A 15,408-nucleotide genomic window follows, 5' to 3' on the forward strand; every position below is an offset into this window, starting at 1 on the left:
GCCGGCTGCGGGGGACGGGACCCGACGCTGACAACATGAGGCTACAGACTAAAAGAGTAATTGTGTAATTGGAGAGGGGCCACAACAACTTACGACCTGTAAACGGTGCTCATGTTATTTATACTTCACAACAAAGCACGTTGACTTCAATTTAGTCGTCCAATCTCCTTAATTCCCTCCAATCAACCGTTTGAGTCACCACCAATCCTCAAAATGTGGCGCATTCCAACAGACACCCCCCAAACTGCCATCCCCAATGGCCTCAAACTTGCTGAAGTCACATCCGACACCCCGCTAGACGAAGTATTCAAACATTGGAAAGAAAGCGGCGGCGTAATCCTTAAGAACATGCTCACAGAAGCACAAGCAAACCAAATCACCCACGAACTCGAAGCCCGCCTAGACTCCGTCCAACGTGGCTCGCGAGTGCCGCACCCAGATCTAGCAGCCTTCCACGGCAAAAAGACCAAGCGCGCCGGCGACATAATAAACCACAGCCCGACGTTCCGCGAGCTCATTCTCGAGAATGACTTCATCCACAGCATCTGCAGGCGCACCTTCACTGAAGGAGGACATAATGGCGACTACTGGCTGTCCGCGGCAACGACGCTGAATGCCTTGGGCCCCCAGCCGGGACAGGTCCTGCACCGAGATCTGACGTCTTACCCGCCGTACGCACAACTCGGGCCCGACGGCACGGAGCCACAGATCAACTTCCTCTTTGCGTTTTCGGATTTCACAGAGGAGAAGGGCGCGACGCGACTTATTCCTGGGAGCAATAAGTGGCCGTTTGACCAGCGCGGCAACATGGGGCAGACAATTCCGGCGGAAATGAAGACGGGCGATTGTTTGCTTATTGGTGGGAAGGTGATTCATGCCATGGGCGAGAACAAGACCGAGATGGAGCGGAAGTGTATCCAGCTTACTGTTATTCCGAGTTTCTTGACGCCATCTGAGGCGCATCCGTTTATTATTACGTTGGAAACTGCGAAAACTTTGTCGAAGAGAGCGCAGAGATTTGTTGGGTTTAGGTCGCAGTACCCGCGTGGCTCGCCAGGGTTGTGGACCAAGGATTATCTTGAGCTGGCGTTGCATCTGGGGCTGGATGATCTTCAGGGGGCTATGGAGCAGCTGCAGGATGTTATCAATCAGCCTAAGCAGTGGGATACTATTGACTATGAGAATGTTTAGAGATTGCATTTGCAGGCCTATCTACGATGTTCGAACTACGTGCTTGTTGGAAAGTTCATTACAATATATCCGGACAATAATAAAACAAATGAAAGAAAATTATTAACGGTGTCCTTCACTCAATAGAGCTGCTGATCTCAAGATGCTTCAAGCTGGGTAGGTCGTGTGATCTCCATTTTATTGGAATCAACTATTCTTCGAACCGTTGGTTTCCAAGATTTTTCCGATTCAAATCAATCTCGACAACAAAGAATGAGGTCACTAGACCAAAACCACTCAGGCCCGTCATTGTAAAAAAGATGGTCTGGAAACATTTGAGATAAACTCTCAAGATTGGATCAAGGTTTGCAGCTGAAATATCAAGCAACCTCAGCTTGTCAATGAAGTTGACAGCATTGGCAGCGTCCCGAAGAGGTGCCAGGGATCCGGTAAGCTCTATTGAAGAGGAGGAGATTGAAAAGGTTGTATTGAAAATGGTTGAAGCAATGGTGAGCCCTACCAGACCTCCGAACATGCGAATAGCTAACAGCAATCCGATTGCGAGGCCAGTGTCATTGATATCCTTGACACTCGCTTGCATGGGAAGGATACTGAGACGGAGCAAGGCAACACCCGTCCCCCACAAGATCGGAAGTCCATAACGCATTGATTCTGAGGATCCAACGTTGAACAAAGCGAGTAAACCAGTTCCCAGCGTGAGGATGACCCACGAGAACCGGAGGAGCCACGCATATCCTCCAAATAACGGGACCATCATCATTGAGATAGCTGCAAATACCACACTGGTAATGACAGTCGGCAGTAAGGAGACGGCAGACAGGATTGGAGTTTCGAGTTGCACAGCTTGATATATCAAAGGTAGATACTGCAAAAGAGATACTAGAATTGCGCCATGGAAGAACACTCCCACCAATGTCATATTGGCAGTCGTAGAATGGAACAGTCGATGAGGAACGATCGGTGACGCTGGGTACGCTTCGTAAAACCCGAAGCCAACAAGTACCACAACTCCCAGAAGCATCGGAAGAAGAGTCTGCCACGAAGCCCACGGGTACAGAGAACCCGCCCAACTGAGAGGCAACACGAAGATAGTAATACCGATAATCATCAGCATCATACCAATCCAATCAAGGCGAGCCAGATTGCCGCCGAGAGAGGCATCGAGCTTGACCCGCCGTAAATTGAGGAAGAAAAACAGCAACGGTGTAGCAACCCCCAGAATGGGCAAATTAACCCATCCAATCCACCGCCAGCTAGCGTAGGAAGCGAACAGCGCTCCAACGGATGGTCCCAAGATATTGCCGATAGCCGAAGGAATGCCCATTAAGCCAAGGTATGTCGAGCGCTCCTGCAGCGTCGTCATGTCGGCCAAAATGACTTCGGTGAGAACGTCGATTCCTCCGCCGCCGAGGCCCTGCAATACTCGGCCAACGATGATCGTGTTCATGTTTTTGGCGGTGGAGAAAACAATAGATCCAATAAAGAATAATGCCATGGATACGAAGAGAGGCGGTTTCCTTCCAAATGCGTCGGAGATACTGGCCCATACTGGTTGCAAGGAGAGGCCACATAGCGTGTAGGCCAGATTCGCCCAGAAAGACTGTAAATTTGAGCCGCCTAAATCACCGGCTATGGTCTGTCATATGGGTTAGCCTTTGCATCATCGGAAAAGTAATGTTTGGAGCAAAAGAGGCATCTTCGTAGCTTACAGGCAGCGCTATACCCAGACATGTTGCGTCCATCTGGAAGACAAAAAGACTGGTAGCGAGGCCAATGAATGCCAAGTGGAAAGACAATGGTTTCTTTGGTGACTGCGTTTCATCGCTCCCATCGTGGGTTTCTATAGGTTCGTCCATCTCTTTCTCTGCATGCCCTGTCTTCTCTGATCTGGGTTCCGCATCTTGTTGAACTGAAACCTCGGGAGCGGATATCTCGGGCCTGTCAGTGCTGGACTGAAAGAAGCCCATTTTGAACACAGTATTTCACAGTTCGCGTCAGGGCCAGGGTTAAAGTTGAAGGTGGAGATAAGATGTGCAGGAGCTCGATTGGTAGCTGGTAGCGACCTGACAAGAGCGGATCATGTGTTCGCGTGTGTTCAGAGTGATCTTTGGATTCCGGAGCCCCTAGGAGAGAACCTTTCCTCGGGGTTCTGGAAAATTGTTCTGACCCAGCATGAATCAACACGTGGAGTACGCCAAACAAGGGGGTTTGAAAGAAGGAGAGGGGGCGCATGCAAGAGGTAGGGGTAGGAAAATGTAACCTTGGTATGGTATTATACAGATCAAATACACATTTACATATACCTACAAGAATTTTCATCCGGGCTGGCGTCGGACAGCCCCACCCACGCGCAGGATTCCTTTAGGGCAATCTCCGGGCCCGCAGGACGGATCCCGGCCAGCGAAGCTACCCCGAAGTAGGAAAATGTGGTGATCAGGCAACGGCAATACCCTCTTCGGGCCGACCCAGTGGATCCGGTGGCTCTCCAGTCTTCTTGAGTGATACTACATGTGTACATAGTAGGGAGATGTGTCCCCTTCTTTGTGAAACTCAAAGTCCGCTTCAAAATGAGGTTTGGACGAGCACCTGTCCTGAACCCAGCGGACACCATCATCCCATTCCACTACTGGGATGACGACCACCACACGCGAGGCCTCTCGTTCGATATCACATTCCGCTTTGACGATGTTTTGGACCATGAAAAGCTCCGAATCTCGCTAGCCCGGCTTCTCGAAATTGGAGACTGGCGAAAACTCGGCGCTCGAATACGCAGAAATGAAAAGGGCGAGCTCGAATATCACGTGCCACGGAGCTTCGACGACAAGCGGCCGGGCTTTGCATACTCCACGGCCGCATATAACACCACGATAGCCGACCATCCAGAGGCATCCCGATTGGCGGACCCTCATCGGATCCATGCAGACGGACAGGCGTCTGTCTTTGGTGTGGGATTTGCGAGTAAGCCGGAGTTCAGATCGTTCATTCGGACTCCTGCTTTCCCGGAGTATTTGGAAGATTGGCTGTCCTCAGATAGTCCACAACTCGGAATTCGCGTCATCACCTTCGAAGATGGCACGCTTGTTACCGTGTCCTTTCTTCATAGCCTGATGGACATGATGGGTCTCAATGCGGTACTGGATGCCTGGACTGCTGTGCTTGACGGACGAGAACAGGAGGTGAAGCCCTTTGAGGGATTTTCTCATGATCCACTGGCCGGTCTCAGTGACGCAAAGGCAGACGTGGTGCAGAAATATGTCTTTGCCGATACACTGATCATTGGTTGGACATGGTTCTTGTTTGCCGTGCGCTACGTTCTCGGGGTCGAGCTATTCTGGAAGCATCGTGAGGAAGAAAGGGTCATTTTCTTGCCGGCAAAACACATGAAACGGATGCGCGAAGAGGCAATGGAAGATCTCGCAGCCAGGCATACTGATGAGAACAATACCCCCGTTTTCATCAGCGATGGTGATGTCCTGTTCGCTTGGTGGACACGAGTCGTTCTTCGAGCGGCTAAACCATCACCTAACCGCACAATCAACATGCGAAATACATACTGTTGCAGATCACTTCTGGCAGACCTTGGCCACATTCCATCCTCTAGTTCTGCGTTGGTAACCAACGCCGTCTTTGCAACCTTGACATTCCTCTCCGTCCGCCAGGTCCTCGAAGAACCGTTGAGTTTCACCGCCTCCGAGATTCGCAAGTCTTTGATTCAACAACGGAACATAGAGCAGCTGCAGGCATTGGATTATATTCAAAGGGGAACACTGGACAATACGCATCATCCGGCGCTGTTTGGGAATCCCAGCATGTACATGATCATGATCTCCAATTGGGCCAAATCAAAGCTTTTCGAACTTGATTTCTCGGCTGCTGTCCAAAAGGAAGGATTGCCATTGAAGAGCCGGACAAATTCGCTGGGCAAACCATCCTCAATCCAGGGCACTGGGACTAAGGGATATGCAACACGCAATACTGGTGTGGTTATCGGCAAGGATGCTGCTGGTAATTTTTGGTGCTTGTATTCCCTACGCAAAGACCTCTGGCCGGCTGTGGAACAGCAGCTTCGCCAGATGTCTGATGAATATAGAGCGTAGCTTTATGAATAGAACATTAGTAGCCTGGTCCACGGGTGCTACGCTAAGCTTCCATTACATCTTCTCACAGTAGTATACACTGTTCAATATTGATGCCACATTATATGCAAGGATAGTTCTTGATGATGCTCCTGGGAAATAACATACGACAAGATACATACACTCGGATAGATATTCCACTATTTTGAACAAAGGAAATACTTCCAAGTCTAGATGTCACATTCTCTCCCCATCCTCCCTACACATCCGTTCCCATCTCCGTCTCAAAACAGGCATAACTATCCACCCAACAACAACACCCATCACTGAATCCACGATCCCAAGCCCCCTCTTGGGGCTCAACCCGGTCATGTTCGTGAACAAACAACCAGCAGCCAGCGAATCCTCACATATAATAAAGCTCCCCAGATCAACCTTCGCAATAACTCCAAGCGCAACCTTCTCTGACGATGGGAATTTATTCTCTAGCTCTTCAAATGATGCAAGGTTTGTTCCTTGGATGCGCTTTGTAAGATGCGGCTTGGTGTCTTGCTCGAGTCTGAAACCAGGAGACACAAAGTCTGCTGGGAAGGCAATGTGGACCGTGTAGGTCGTCATTGCGGAGTTGTGACGGAGGAATTCGAAGCGAAGGGTATCTGCGAGGGCTCGGACGGCACTTTTGGCGGCTGAGTGGAAGTGTTAGTAAGTCTTTCAACAGACATTCGGAGGCATGTTTGAGGCGAAGACTCACGGGTATACGCGACGCTACCTGGTATGCCCAAGAACGCTGCTGCACTGTTGATGAATACCATCTTCCGCGTAGTATGTCTTTTAGGTTCTTTCTGGGTATCGGTGCTGGAGGACTTCTTGTCATCTTCAAGCCAAATGTCCAACATGGCTTTTGCGGCGTAAGCTGTAGAATAGTAGTTATTCTTCATGCAGGAATCGAGCTGTGAGGCTTTGAGGTCGACGAAGAAACCGTTCTCGGCATGGTTTCCACCCGCTGAACAGTATAAGAAATCGGCGATTCGAGTTTGAGATTTGAAGGCTTCGGAGACCTGGTTATCTGCTAGTTAGAACAATTTTCCAGGAAAAAGATCCCAGGATCACATACTGCCCCTGCATCTGCCAGATCAACAGGCACCGCATTGATCTCTTGCCGCCTGGCATCAGCACAATTTGTGACTATCTCATTCTTTGCGGCTTCTAGAGGGCCGAGTCGTCGCGAAAATATAGTTACATGTGCACCTAGGTCGATGTTAGGTGTAAAAATATCGCTGTAAATATTTGACGAATCAACTTACCTCGGGAAGCAAGGGCATTGGAAATCGCTTTCCCTAACCCACCAGAGCCACCAGTCACAAAGGCTGTCTGCCAAGTATGTCAATATGTATCCTTGATATGTGGAATGCGATAGTTACTTTGCCAAATAAGTCCTGGTCAGGCTTCATAGTTTGGTTTTGGAGAGAGTAGCCCCAAAATCGGCTCAAGCCGACGAAGTATACGTGAAATTGAATTAGGACGTTCCGATGTATGAGTTGCACTCAATGAATAGTCCGTCAGGGCGGAGGCCATGGGGGTTGAAGTCTTACAAAAAGGCCAAGTGGATGCGAGCCAGTCGGGGCCCGTGCGCCGAGCACATCGAGCAAACCGCGCCGGGTCCCGTCCCCGATCTGCAGGCGAAACGATAGTCTTGGACTTAAACGTAATTCACGGCCGACCCGCTCGCCGCAAAACACATAGTAAATGTGACAAATTACAGCTTCGTCTTTTAACGCTCAAGGCTTAGAATAGAGTTTTAACATATCCCAGTACATAATACATCGTATTAAGTCTGTTTATCAAGTCAAGAAGTATTTTGAGGTATTACCATGTCGAGATATATTATTGGGATCACTCGACCGGAGCATATATTTAGTAATGCAGATAAACAACCATTTACCCCATATTACAGTCAAGGTAAACTACTAGTATTTCTCACGCGAAGAAAAATATGATACCAAAAATTAAGCAAAACGAACTTTCGTCGTTGACATATAGTGACCTGAGAAATCCCATCTACTATGTGTTCTGCGATGATCGGCTCGGCCGTGAATTACGTTACCCAATGAGTCCCCGATGGCTTTCTGCACTGCTGATCCTCTACAGTAGTGTTCGCAAAGTTTGAACCTTCAAGGAAACCCTCCGTTATCTACCGCCCATTTCTGCTACCCCTTTTACATAATATTCTGCCAGCCACAAACTCCGCGATTTCGAGCCTAATATTTAATATTTAATATACCAACCCTCTGCGTTAATAATAGCCTGTACTCTATGTGGTATAGTCTCCGAGAGATGCCTCATGATATTGAGGTCTAACTCACCCTATGCTTCCTGCACCCACTCGATCAAAAGCTCGTGTGTCTCGTTATTATTGCGCATACTCTTTAGCTCCGGATGCTGCTTATAGAGCTTGTCTTTTAAGAGCGCCCAAATATTCTTAAATGGACTATGATCTAGGGATCTAGCTAGCCAATCCATAATCTTGAGGCCTGGTTCACTAAGAGCCTCGCGCACGACGTATGCAGTATGTGTTAACGCGTTGTCATGTTGAAAAATGCCGTCTTGATTTGAAGTAAAGTAGGCAGAACTGGAAGGTAAAGATCGGGAATAAAAAAGCGATCGACACCTCCTTGAGTAGACTCTGGATTTCCGAATAAAGTGATTAGGCCAGTACGTCGTGTAGAGCTAGAGAATGTAGTCCAAAACATCTGGTTAATTTGCTTTCCTTTTGTCGGTAGTCCACGGATATCGAGTTGCGGAAGTTGGTATTTTGGGCGATTAAAAGTCTACTCTCGTCTCTCTCCTATACTTCGGTTAACTCTACACTCGGTATACTAAAATACACGGTCAAAAGCACGAGAAGTAAAGCCTGCGTACTTTTGAGCCCATTCGAGTCGTTTTTGCGCGTGAAAGGTGTTAAATCAGGCCGATCAAGTACAAGCCATTTTAGTCGACCCTCTTTAGCGAGAAGACGCTCAATTGATGCTCTTTTGACCTTATAATCAATAGTAGAAAGGAGATCCTCATAGGAAGCGCGCGGGTTTTTATCAATTGCGTTTAAAGGCTTCGCTTTATCGTCATCGTCGAGCTTTCGAGGACGTCCGGAGCGTGGCATAGATAAATTATCGACCCGCTTACTCTCTCTAGTAATTGTAGTCTTGAGAATGCCGATTGGAATTAATGGATATTACGTATGAATCTGCTTATAGGCCATCTAGCGACTTTTTTCAATACCACAGGCTTTATACGCGTAAAAGCATCAAGCTCATATTTCCGTAGACAAGTAGGAGGCCGTATGGGGGCCCTATATGCAGGCAATGACCACCCTTTGCGACTAGCAGGCATAATCAAGTGGATGAACGCGTAGATTTAAAATATGTCAGTATCAGTGGAGAATTGATATTGTCAGGATATGTATTAGTTTACTGTTTCGTAGACTAGTCGAGATTAGTCATGCTCGCGCCCATACAATTTTGTGTGTGTACGAGCATGGCAACTTAGACAACTTTCCATGGACATGATTGGGCGTACATTTCTTTACTGCCAAAATGCTACTGCGCGACGCGCTACTACGGAGGTTAGGCGGTCGGACTAGTGCAGGCGGTCAAAGACGGCGGTAAAAAGCGGAGGGTTTCAAACTTTATGAAACACCACTGTACTACCTTGATATTTTCAATTTCAACCAAAATTACACTCAAAGTCGCTTAATTAGATTGGAGTGTATCATTCTTCTGTTTACAATCCGTAGGATGCCGCCATGAGATCCTCCACTGCCAGCGGAAAAATGGTTTCCTGTTGTAGTGGCTTCGCACAATGAATAGTATTTCGAGCGATTAGATAATACCGGAGCCTTCAAGATCATTGATTGATGTACCGAATTTCGCTATTTGCCTCCCGGCTTTAAATATGGACCGGTCCGGGCCGTGCGCTTTCCTCAACGATAGTTCCCAACCAGGACTAGTGCATGTTTCGATACACCTTAACCTCATCCCTCAATTCTGACCCCACGCGATCTTTCAAATCGTCTGGTCGAAACAAAGGAAGACATACAGATCGCGTCGTAACTTCGACCTTTTGAATCCTTTGACAGACGAGAAACCTTACCGGCACTACGTTGAATATGTTTTAGTCTTTAATTCACTAGGATGTACTCCGTAAGGTGAGGGATAGTTCCCCTCACGCTAGTGCAATCGTCATGCTTCACGCTAACTTCAAATGCCATCGTACGCCTAGCGAGGCTGAGCATCTAAAGCCAGACCCAGCTAGTGCTGCCATGTAATGCGACGAGCGTGGGGATCCTCCAATTTAAGAACTCCACTGGACCTGAGACCTTTCATCTATCTGACAATTATTACTCCAATCACGAAGCAGCGAGGCACGGCGTTAGCCACGTAGCCGCAGCATAGTCTCATCCCGGGAGGAAACACCCCCACGGCCTCGCCGGAGCGAAGCGGACAACTCTTTCCTAAAAGCGTTCGTCATGATAGACTAAAGCACCTTCTTTCCATGGGTACAATGTGGGAGACCTGCACGATGCTGCAACTTCCCCCCCCCCAAATCCCTCGCACCCCGTAGCGGATTGGCACTGGCTTGCTTCAGACGCTGGACAGTGGAGGGTTCAACCCCTGATAAGGTTAGCCCGCCCGTGTCAAGGAGCAAAGAGTCTGCCTACAGTCACATCCTAGCGGTCGATTACGAGTCAAGTCGTGCATGTTGCATCCCGATCGTAGCACTCTCAAAGGCCAGCCATCAGCAAGGGCCCTCCCCAGCACAAATTGGCTATAATCCCACGCTGGGCACAGTCCTCGTCATACTTTCTAGTGCACCAACCCAACTTTACGTGGCTATCAACTGATCTCTAGAAAGCTTAGCAAAATGGTTAGAGAGACAAATAGAGATGAGTACACTGGTAAGTGACATGTCAGCTGCAGTCAAAGAAAAGAAAAGCTAATGTGACCGATCACTTCCAAGTCTGCGACCAATGTCGATCCAGGAAGATTCGCTGCAGTAGAGAGAAACCATCATGCAAAAATTGTACCCGTCTTAGACTACAATGTGAATGGTCTGGTCAAGGCAAAAAGTGTAATCAAACAACGCTCCTGTATGTGTGCCGGAATTCCGTCTATGCCTGCCGATTCTTAACTCATAATTTCACAGAAGCCATACTATTCTTGGAATGGGAAGCCGCATCCAACATCTTGAAGTAAGTCAGGCGTAGTGAAAATAGTGTTATTAAGCTGCCTGTTACTGATCAGAATAAAAGAATACAATAGCAGACACACAAAGATCATTGAAACAACTCCTCGATGAGCAAAGTGTAGCCACGCCAGATCCTGTAGGACGTTCATCCAGTCCTCCAGGACAGAGATCCCATTTTTCTCCGGAGCAATTCCTAGACACTTTGGAAACGAGGGACTTTAAACGACCTCTCGGTCGATTTTTCTTGGGTCACAATAATGATGAACGGTCCTTTGGATCCACGTCTCTTGAGTCACTCATGCTCAAGATCAAGGACAATATGACAAATGGATGCGACAGTGAAAGCCACACGTTCAAGGAATGCATCTCAGAAGCACAACGAAAGATCGATCTTCTTGTTAAACAAGGGGAGGGAGAATGCGTCAAGGATAAATCACCGCCGACCACACCTCCGTTTGCTATTTTGGATGCCATGATTGAGCCATATTTTTCCTCAATCAACCCTCACTTCCCCATTTGGCAAAAGGAGAAATTTATTTGCATGGCAACCACGTTACGACAATCTCCATCGTCAGAACGAGGCCTGGCGTCTCTCATCTGCTGCAATAACCTCATTCTCATGGCCATGTCGGCAGACTCATTGTGCTCGAATCGTGGCGAGTCAATGCAGAACAGACAAGGGACCAAGGTTTCGTCAATGGAATTTGACATGATTGCAGGATTTCTTGCCAACGCAAGGAGAGCTGTTCAAAACATTGATCAGCTTGTCTCACCTGGCCTGATCAATGTTCAGGCTCTCCTATCCCTGGTACGTTCTAAATGAATACATATTTTCTCTGCCCCTACCTAGTGCGAGGCTTACCATCTGTAGTACATGGTGGCACAGGAGCATTTTTCTATCGGTGTATCCGAGACGTTGTTTTCTCTCGCTGCCCGGTGCGCAAAGTTGACTGGTATCCACCAATGGCAATCTTTCCAAGGCCACCTCAGCGACGAGGACATAATGGAGCGTCAAACCATCTCGTACTGTTTGTACACGATTGATAAAGCACTGTGCTGGACAGCTGGGTTGCCTCCAAACATACCCGCATCGGATATTTATTTCGAGTCATACGTTGCGCCCTCCGAAGCTAGCCTTGCGTCATCTCTCATCGCAAAATCTGAGCTGGCTAAGATTGAGGAGACTATTTACTTGGAAATATACGCAAACCAAGTCAAGCCTAAAAATGAAGATGAGATTCGGGGTTTCGCAACCATGATGTTATCGAAGCTTCAAGTCTGGCTGACGAACTCGGGAATGGACTTTGACATTGTTCAAACACTGCCTGAGACCTCTGCTTCTAAGCTTCAATTAGCGATCAGATACCTGAATGTTCAATTGTTACTGATCTGGCCCCACCAACACCACCCAGACACCATATTTCAACGATGTCAAGAGGTCTCTAGAATGTGCATGAAACTTGTGCTAAGCCTTTGGAACTCACCACCCGACAAAGGCAAGCACGCCGTTTTCCCATCGTAAGTATTGAAGCAGCCATAGCTACTCTCAACACGGATAACTAATGACGCTACGCCCATATAGCTTCGTTGCTTCGCTTCCTCCACTATATCTCTACGAAGTTCTTTCATCCATCCTCAGCAGCAAAGATTCAAAGCCCGATCTCAGCATGATCCAAGACTACGTCGACATGCTTGAAACAATCACAGATAGCCGATCCGACATGTCTTACAACAGGAGGCTCTACCAACTATCAGTTATCGTGAAAAACGTAACAAGCGCCCGAAAGACCCAACACAAACGGCAAAAGCCAAGCCCGGAATCAACAACAAACACATACTCTATCACAGACCTCCTCTCCCCTCTTGGAAGTCGTTACAGCTACATGGGGTCAAAAGCCCAAGAAATTGGCAATTCAGGGTTTGATAGTTCTGTGTTCCAAGACCTAGATACCTCATTTACTTTCCTGAGTCCGCTTAATTCTACAACTGGAGAGCTGGCTCCGGGCCCATATGAGTTTATGCCGCACTTGGGGTCCTTTTGTTAAACAGCTCCTGGGTGTGAGATTTTCAATTCATTAGATACGTCCTTTTGGATATGCTTTGTGGGGAAAACAAATCAGATTTATGACCCGCCACTCGTTGTCAAATGTTGAGGCTTGCATGTTAGTGCCAGAATGATTTTGACCTGCTTGATGATTTGAAGGGTACTTTCGTTTATAGAATCGATCCATGTCTTACTTGTATGTTGGGGCATAATTGATCAAGCTCTTTTCATAACGTAATGCACCCTACTTCAAAAATACTGGTCAGATTCTTTCTGATATCATCCCATTATTTTAACCGATCTTTCTACCTGCATAGATATTACCGTGCTTTTACGAGATTACCGTGCTTTTGCTTGTCTTAACACGTTAAGGTCGGATTGCGATACAACACCCCACTGAACCGGCACGACAATCTATCCAACAAGAAGGATATATACCGGTCGAATCCTAGCTCAGCAAAGAAACGCCGAAATCAGTTTTACCATCCTTCCACCGACGTAAACTTCGCCAAAACACCATCTTTAGGCGCATGAGTAGCACCTTCCCGCACTTCCAGCTTAGCATCCGGATACTTCAATTCAAATTTGAATCGACCAACGGTAGCAGCAAGCAAACAGGCTAATTCACCCTTCGCAAAACCCTGTCCGATGCAGCCACGAGGGCCATGAAGAAATGTGAGAAGAGCGTAGTTACTAGTTGCACCACCCGTATTCGCCATACCCGGACTCATGAACCGATCGGGATTGAACTCGGCCGCATCTGGACCCCATAGCCCCTCGAGTTTGTTGATGACTTCCGGAGCTAGAACAATGGTTGTACCTTTTGGGATAGGCTTGCCCACCAAAGTGGTATCTTTGAGGGCGACACGATTGGTGTTGGGCACGGATGGATGAAAACGTAGGATCTCGTTGCAGACAGCATGTAGGTAAGGCAGGTTGTCGATCGTGACAGCGTCGATTTGCTCCGGGTTTTCTACAAAAATGGAGGGCAGATTTGCGCGGATTTCTTCACGTAGGCGCGTTTGTATCTCTGGTTTTTTGGAGAGCGTGTAGATAGCCCACTGCATAGCGCTGGCGGTGGTCTCATGGCCTGCAGCTAGGAACGTCATGAGTTGGTCGACCAGCTTTTCTTCGTCGAAGGTAGAATTACCAGCTATGGCAACAGAGATGATATCCACGCCAGTCTGCGAGCCGGTATTTTTCAGATTTTCCCTCTTTTCTCGAATCATTTGGCGCGCGACATCGCGAATCGTTTGTCTTCCATCTTGGATGTCCTTGTTTCGCTTTGTTGGTAGTTTCTGGACCCATGTGATATCGCCGATGATTATGCCAAGTAACATAAGCATCTTTGTTCCAAGGGAAGGCATGGTAAAGACCTTGTGATAAGACTTGTTCAAGTTTCCGGAGGGGTTGCGTAGCGAGTCAAAGTCTTGGTCCATGCCCGCCATGCCGATGATATCGAGCGCTGCTCGCCCAACCCAGTTGCTGACTTGTATTGTATTATCTTCAGCGGGCCCTCTGTGCTGCAGATCCTGTTCTATTCTTTTCACCATCTCTGAGCTCTTGGCCCAGAAAATTGGATAGAGATCTTTGATATGGCGGTACGAGAAGGCTGGCATCAAGCTTTTGCGTTGGACCTGAACAGAAGAAGGTGAGTGAATGCATGCCTAGAAGGACCAAATAATGACGTCGTACCTTATGTTCGTCTCCCTCTGCAAGTAGAAGGCCGTGTCCAACTATGGGGTACAAGAATTGCTGTATTGTTCGAGGTTTGGCAAAATCGTAAGCCTTGTTTACCAATATCTCTCTCAAGGCGGCAGTGCTCGTCGGAAAGACCCTCTCCAAATTTCCGACAATATAATAACGGATCAGACCATCATTTGGCAAATTGTGCGCCCATTTCTTCATTGGTTCAAAAGGCGTATCAACCAAGATAGACTCGCCATTTCCTCTAAGCCAGTGTCTATCCTACTCAATGTCAGATTCAATGTATTGGCTGTGCGCTCACCTCGACTCACTTACTGGCGGTGTCTGTATTTGTTTTAGTGGGGTAAACAGAGCTGGGTACAACGATACATTGTATATCAACTTGAGCAGCGTAATTAAAAAATTTACAGCAATCAGGGTCAGCAGTCTCGAGTCGTAGATAGCATGCTCTGGCTTTAAATACACTGCTGCAGCTGCAGCAACAACATACAGAATACCAAAATTATCTCCTAAGCGACTCATCCTGGCGGTCAAAGTGAGTGTGTATTCCAAGACGTCAGATCAGCATGCAACGATGGTCTCGATGGTCCTTGTGGGTGGCCGGTGCACACACTTTATTTTTCAAAAAGAAGAGCGGCACATTGAACTGGCACTGACACTATAGCATAACTATGGCGGTATGGTTATGGCACCATGGGATCTGACATGTCGCAAGGGAGAAAGAGACGACCCACTTCGCTCCGGTCGGCCCGTCTTTGGAGGGACTCGGGGGCCGCACCGGAACCCCATTCGGTAGCCTGCTAAACAAACAGGCTCGGCGCATTAGCAGTCTGACATCCTAGTCTGTTGTTACTAGAATTTAGGAAACATCCAATGGTCCACGCATTCACGGTATTTTTAATGCTCAGTAATCAATTGCTTTGCGTTGATGAGTTTCCCAGGCAGTTTTCCCTCTCAGATCCTTATGTTTCACGACCACGATAGGCCGCTAGTCGTCATTTGGTAATGGTAATTGCTCTTGCATGAAAGTCTGGTTTATTCCATAATAGGGGCAAAAAGCTATTTAACAAAGGTTACTGCTTTGGTAAGCAGGCTAATTACTAATTGCCAAGTAATAACGTAATTCCCGGCCGACCCGATCACCCGGTG

General features: G+C 47.8%; 7 protein-coding genes across 7 annotated transcripts; 3 read left to right on the top strand and 4 right to left on the bottom strand.

Moving 5' to 3' along the window:
- Positions 1 to 213: 213 nt before the first annotated feature.
- N7509_008327 (monooxygenase sphC) lies at positions 214 to 1,191 on the top strand (the record flags this gene model as incomplete). Its single annotated transcript, XM_056632964.1, has 1 exon — positions 214 to 1,191. One exon carries the CDS (start codon positions 214 to 216, stop codon positions 1,189 to 1,191), a length of 978 nt encoding a protein of 325 aa, XP_056483584.1.
- Positions 1,192 to 1,381: 190 nt separating this feature from the next.
- N7509_008328 (MFS-type transporter sphD) lies at positions 1,382 to 3,158 on the bottom strand (the record flags this gene model as incomplete). Its single annotated transcript, XM_056632965.1, has 2 exons — positions 1,382 to 2,827; positions 2,901 to 3,158. The coding sequence occupies 2 exons, from the start codon at positions 3,156 to 3,158 to the stop codon at positions 1,382 to 1,384; spliced, it is 1,704 nt and encodes a 567-aa protein (XP_056483585.1).
- A 600-nt stretch (positions 3,159 to 3,758) lies between these two features.
- N7509_008329 (acetyltransferase sphE) lies at positions 3,759 to 5,288 on the top strand (the record flags this gene model as incomplete). Its single annotated transcript, XM_056632966.1, has 1 exon — positions 3,759 to 5,288. One exon carries the CDS (start codon positions 3,759 to 3,761, stop codon positions 5,286 to 5,288), a length of 1,530 nt encoding a protein of 509 aa, XP_056483586.1.
- Positions 5,289 to 5,504: 216 nt separating this feature from the next.
- Positions 5,505 to 6,718, bottom strand: N7509_008330 (short chain dehydrogenase/ reductase; the record flags this gene model as incomplete). Its single annotated transcript, XM_056632967.1, has 5 exons — positions 5,505 to 5,953; positions 6,019 to 6,325; positions 6,382 to 6,515; positions 6,572 to 6,638; positions 6,689 to 6,718. 5 exons carry the CDS (start codon positions 6,716 to 6,718, stop codon positions 5,505 to 5,507), a joined length of 987 nt encoding a protein of 328 aa, XP_056483587.1.
- A 913-nt stretch (positions 6,719 to 7,631) lies between these two features.
- Positions 7,632 to 8,424, bottom strand: N7509_008331 (uncharacterized protein; the record flags this gene model as incomplete). The annotated part of the gene is made up of 3 exons (XM_056632968.1): positions 7,632 to 7,896; positions 7,950 to 8,095; positions 8,119 to 8,424. The coding sequence occupies 3 exons, from the start codon at positions 8,422 to 8,424 to the stop codon at positions 7,632 to 7,634; spliced, it is 717 nt and encodes a 238-aa protein (XP_056483588.1).
- Positions 8,425 to 10,806: 2,382 nt separating this feature from the next.
- On the top strand, positions 10,807 to 12,553 carry N7509_008332 (transcription factor sphG; the record flags this gene model as incomplete). The annotated part of the gene is made up of 3 exons (XM_056632969.1): positions 10,807 to 11,316; positions 11,380 to 12,026; positions 12,091 to 12,553. The coding sequence occupies 3 exons, from the start codon at positions 10,807 to 10,809 to the stop codon at positions 12,551 to 12,553; spliced, it is 1,620 nt and encodes a 539-aa protein (XP_056483589.1).
- Positions 12,554 to 13,031: 478 nt separating this feature from the next.
- N7509_008333 (cytochrome P450) lies at positions 13,032 to 14,781 on the bottom strand (the record flags this gene model as incomplete). Its single annotated transcript, XM_056632970.1, has 3 exons — positions 13,032 to 14,189; positions 14,248 to 14,520; positions 14,575 to 14,781. The coding sequence occupies 3 exons, from the start codon at positions 14,779 to 14,781 to the stop codon at positions 13,032 to 13,034; spliced, it is 1,638 nt and encodes a 545-aa protein (XP_056483590.1).
- Positions 14,782 to 15,408: the final 627 nt, after the last annotated feature.

This window comes from Penicillium cosmopolitanum (assembly GCF_028827165.1).
Source record: "Penicillium cosmopolitanum strain IBT 29677 chromosome Unknown utg000009l:1.0-9042332.0:1.0-9050551.0, whole genome shotgun sequence".
In the NCBI taxonomy this organism is placed as follows: domain Eukaryota; kingdom Fungi; phylum Ascomycota; class Eurotiomycetes; order Eurotiales; family Aspergillaceae; genus Penicillium; species Penicillium cosmopolitanum.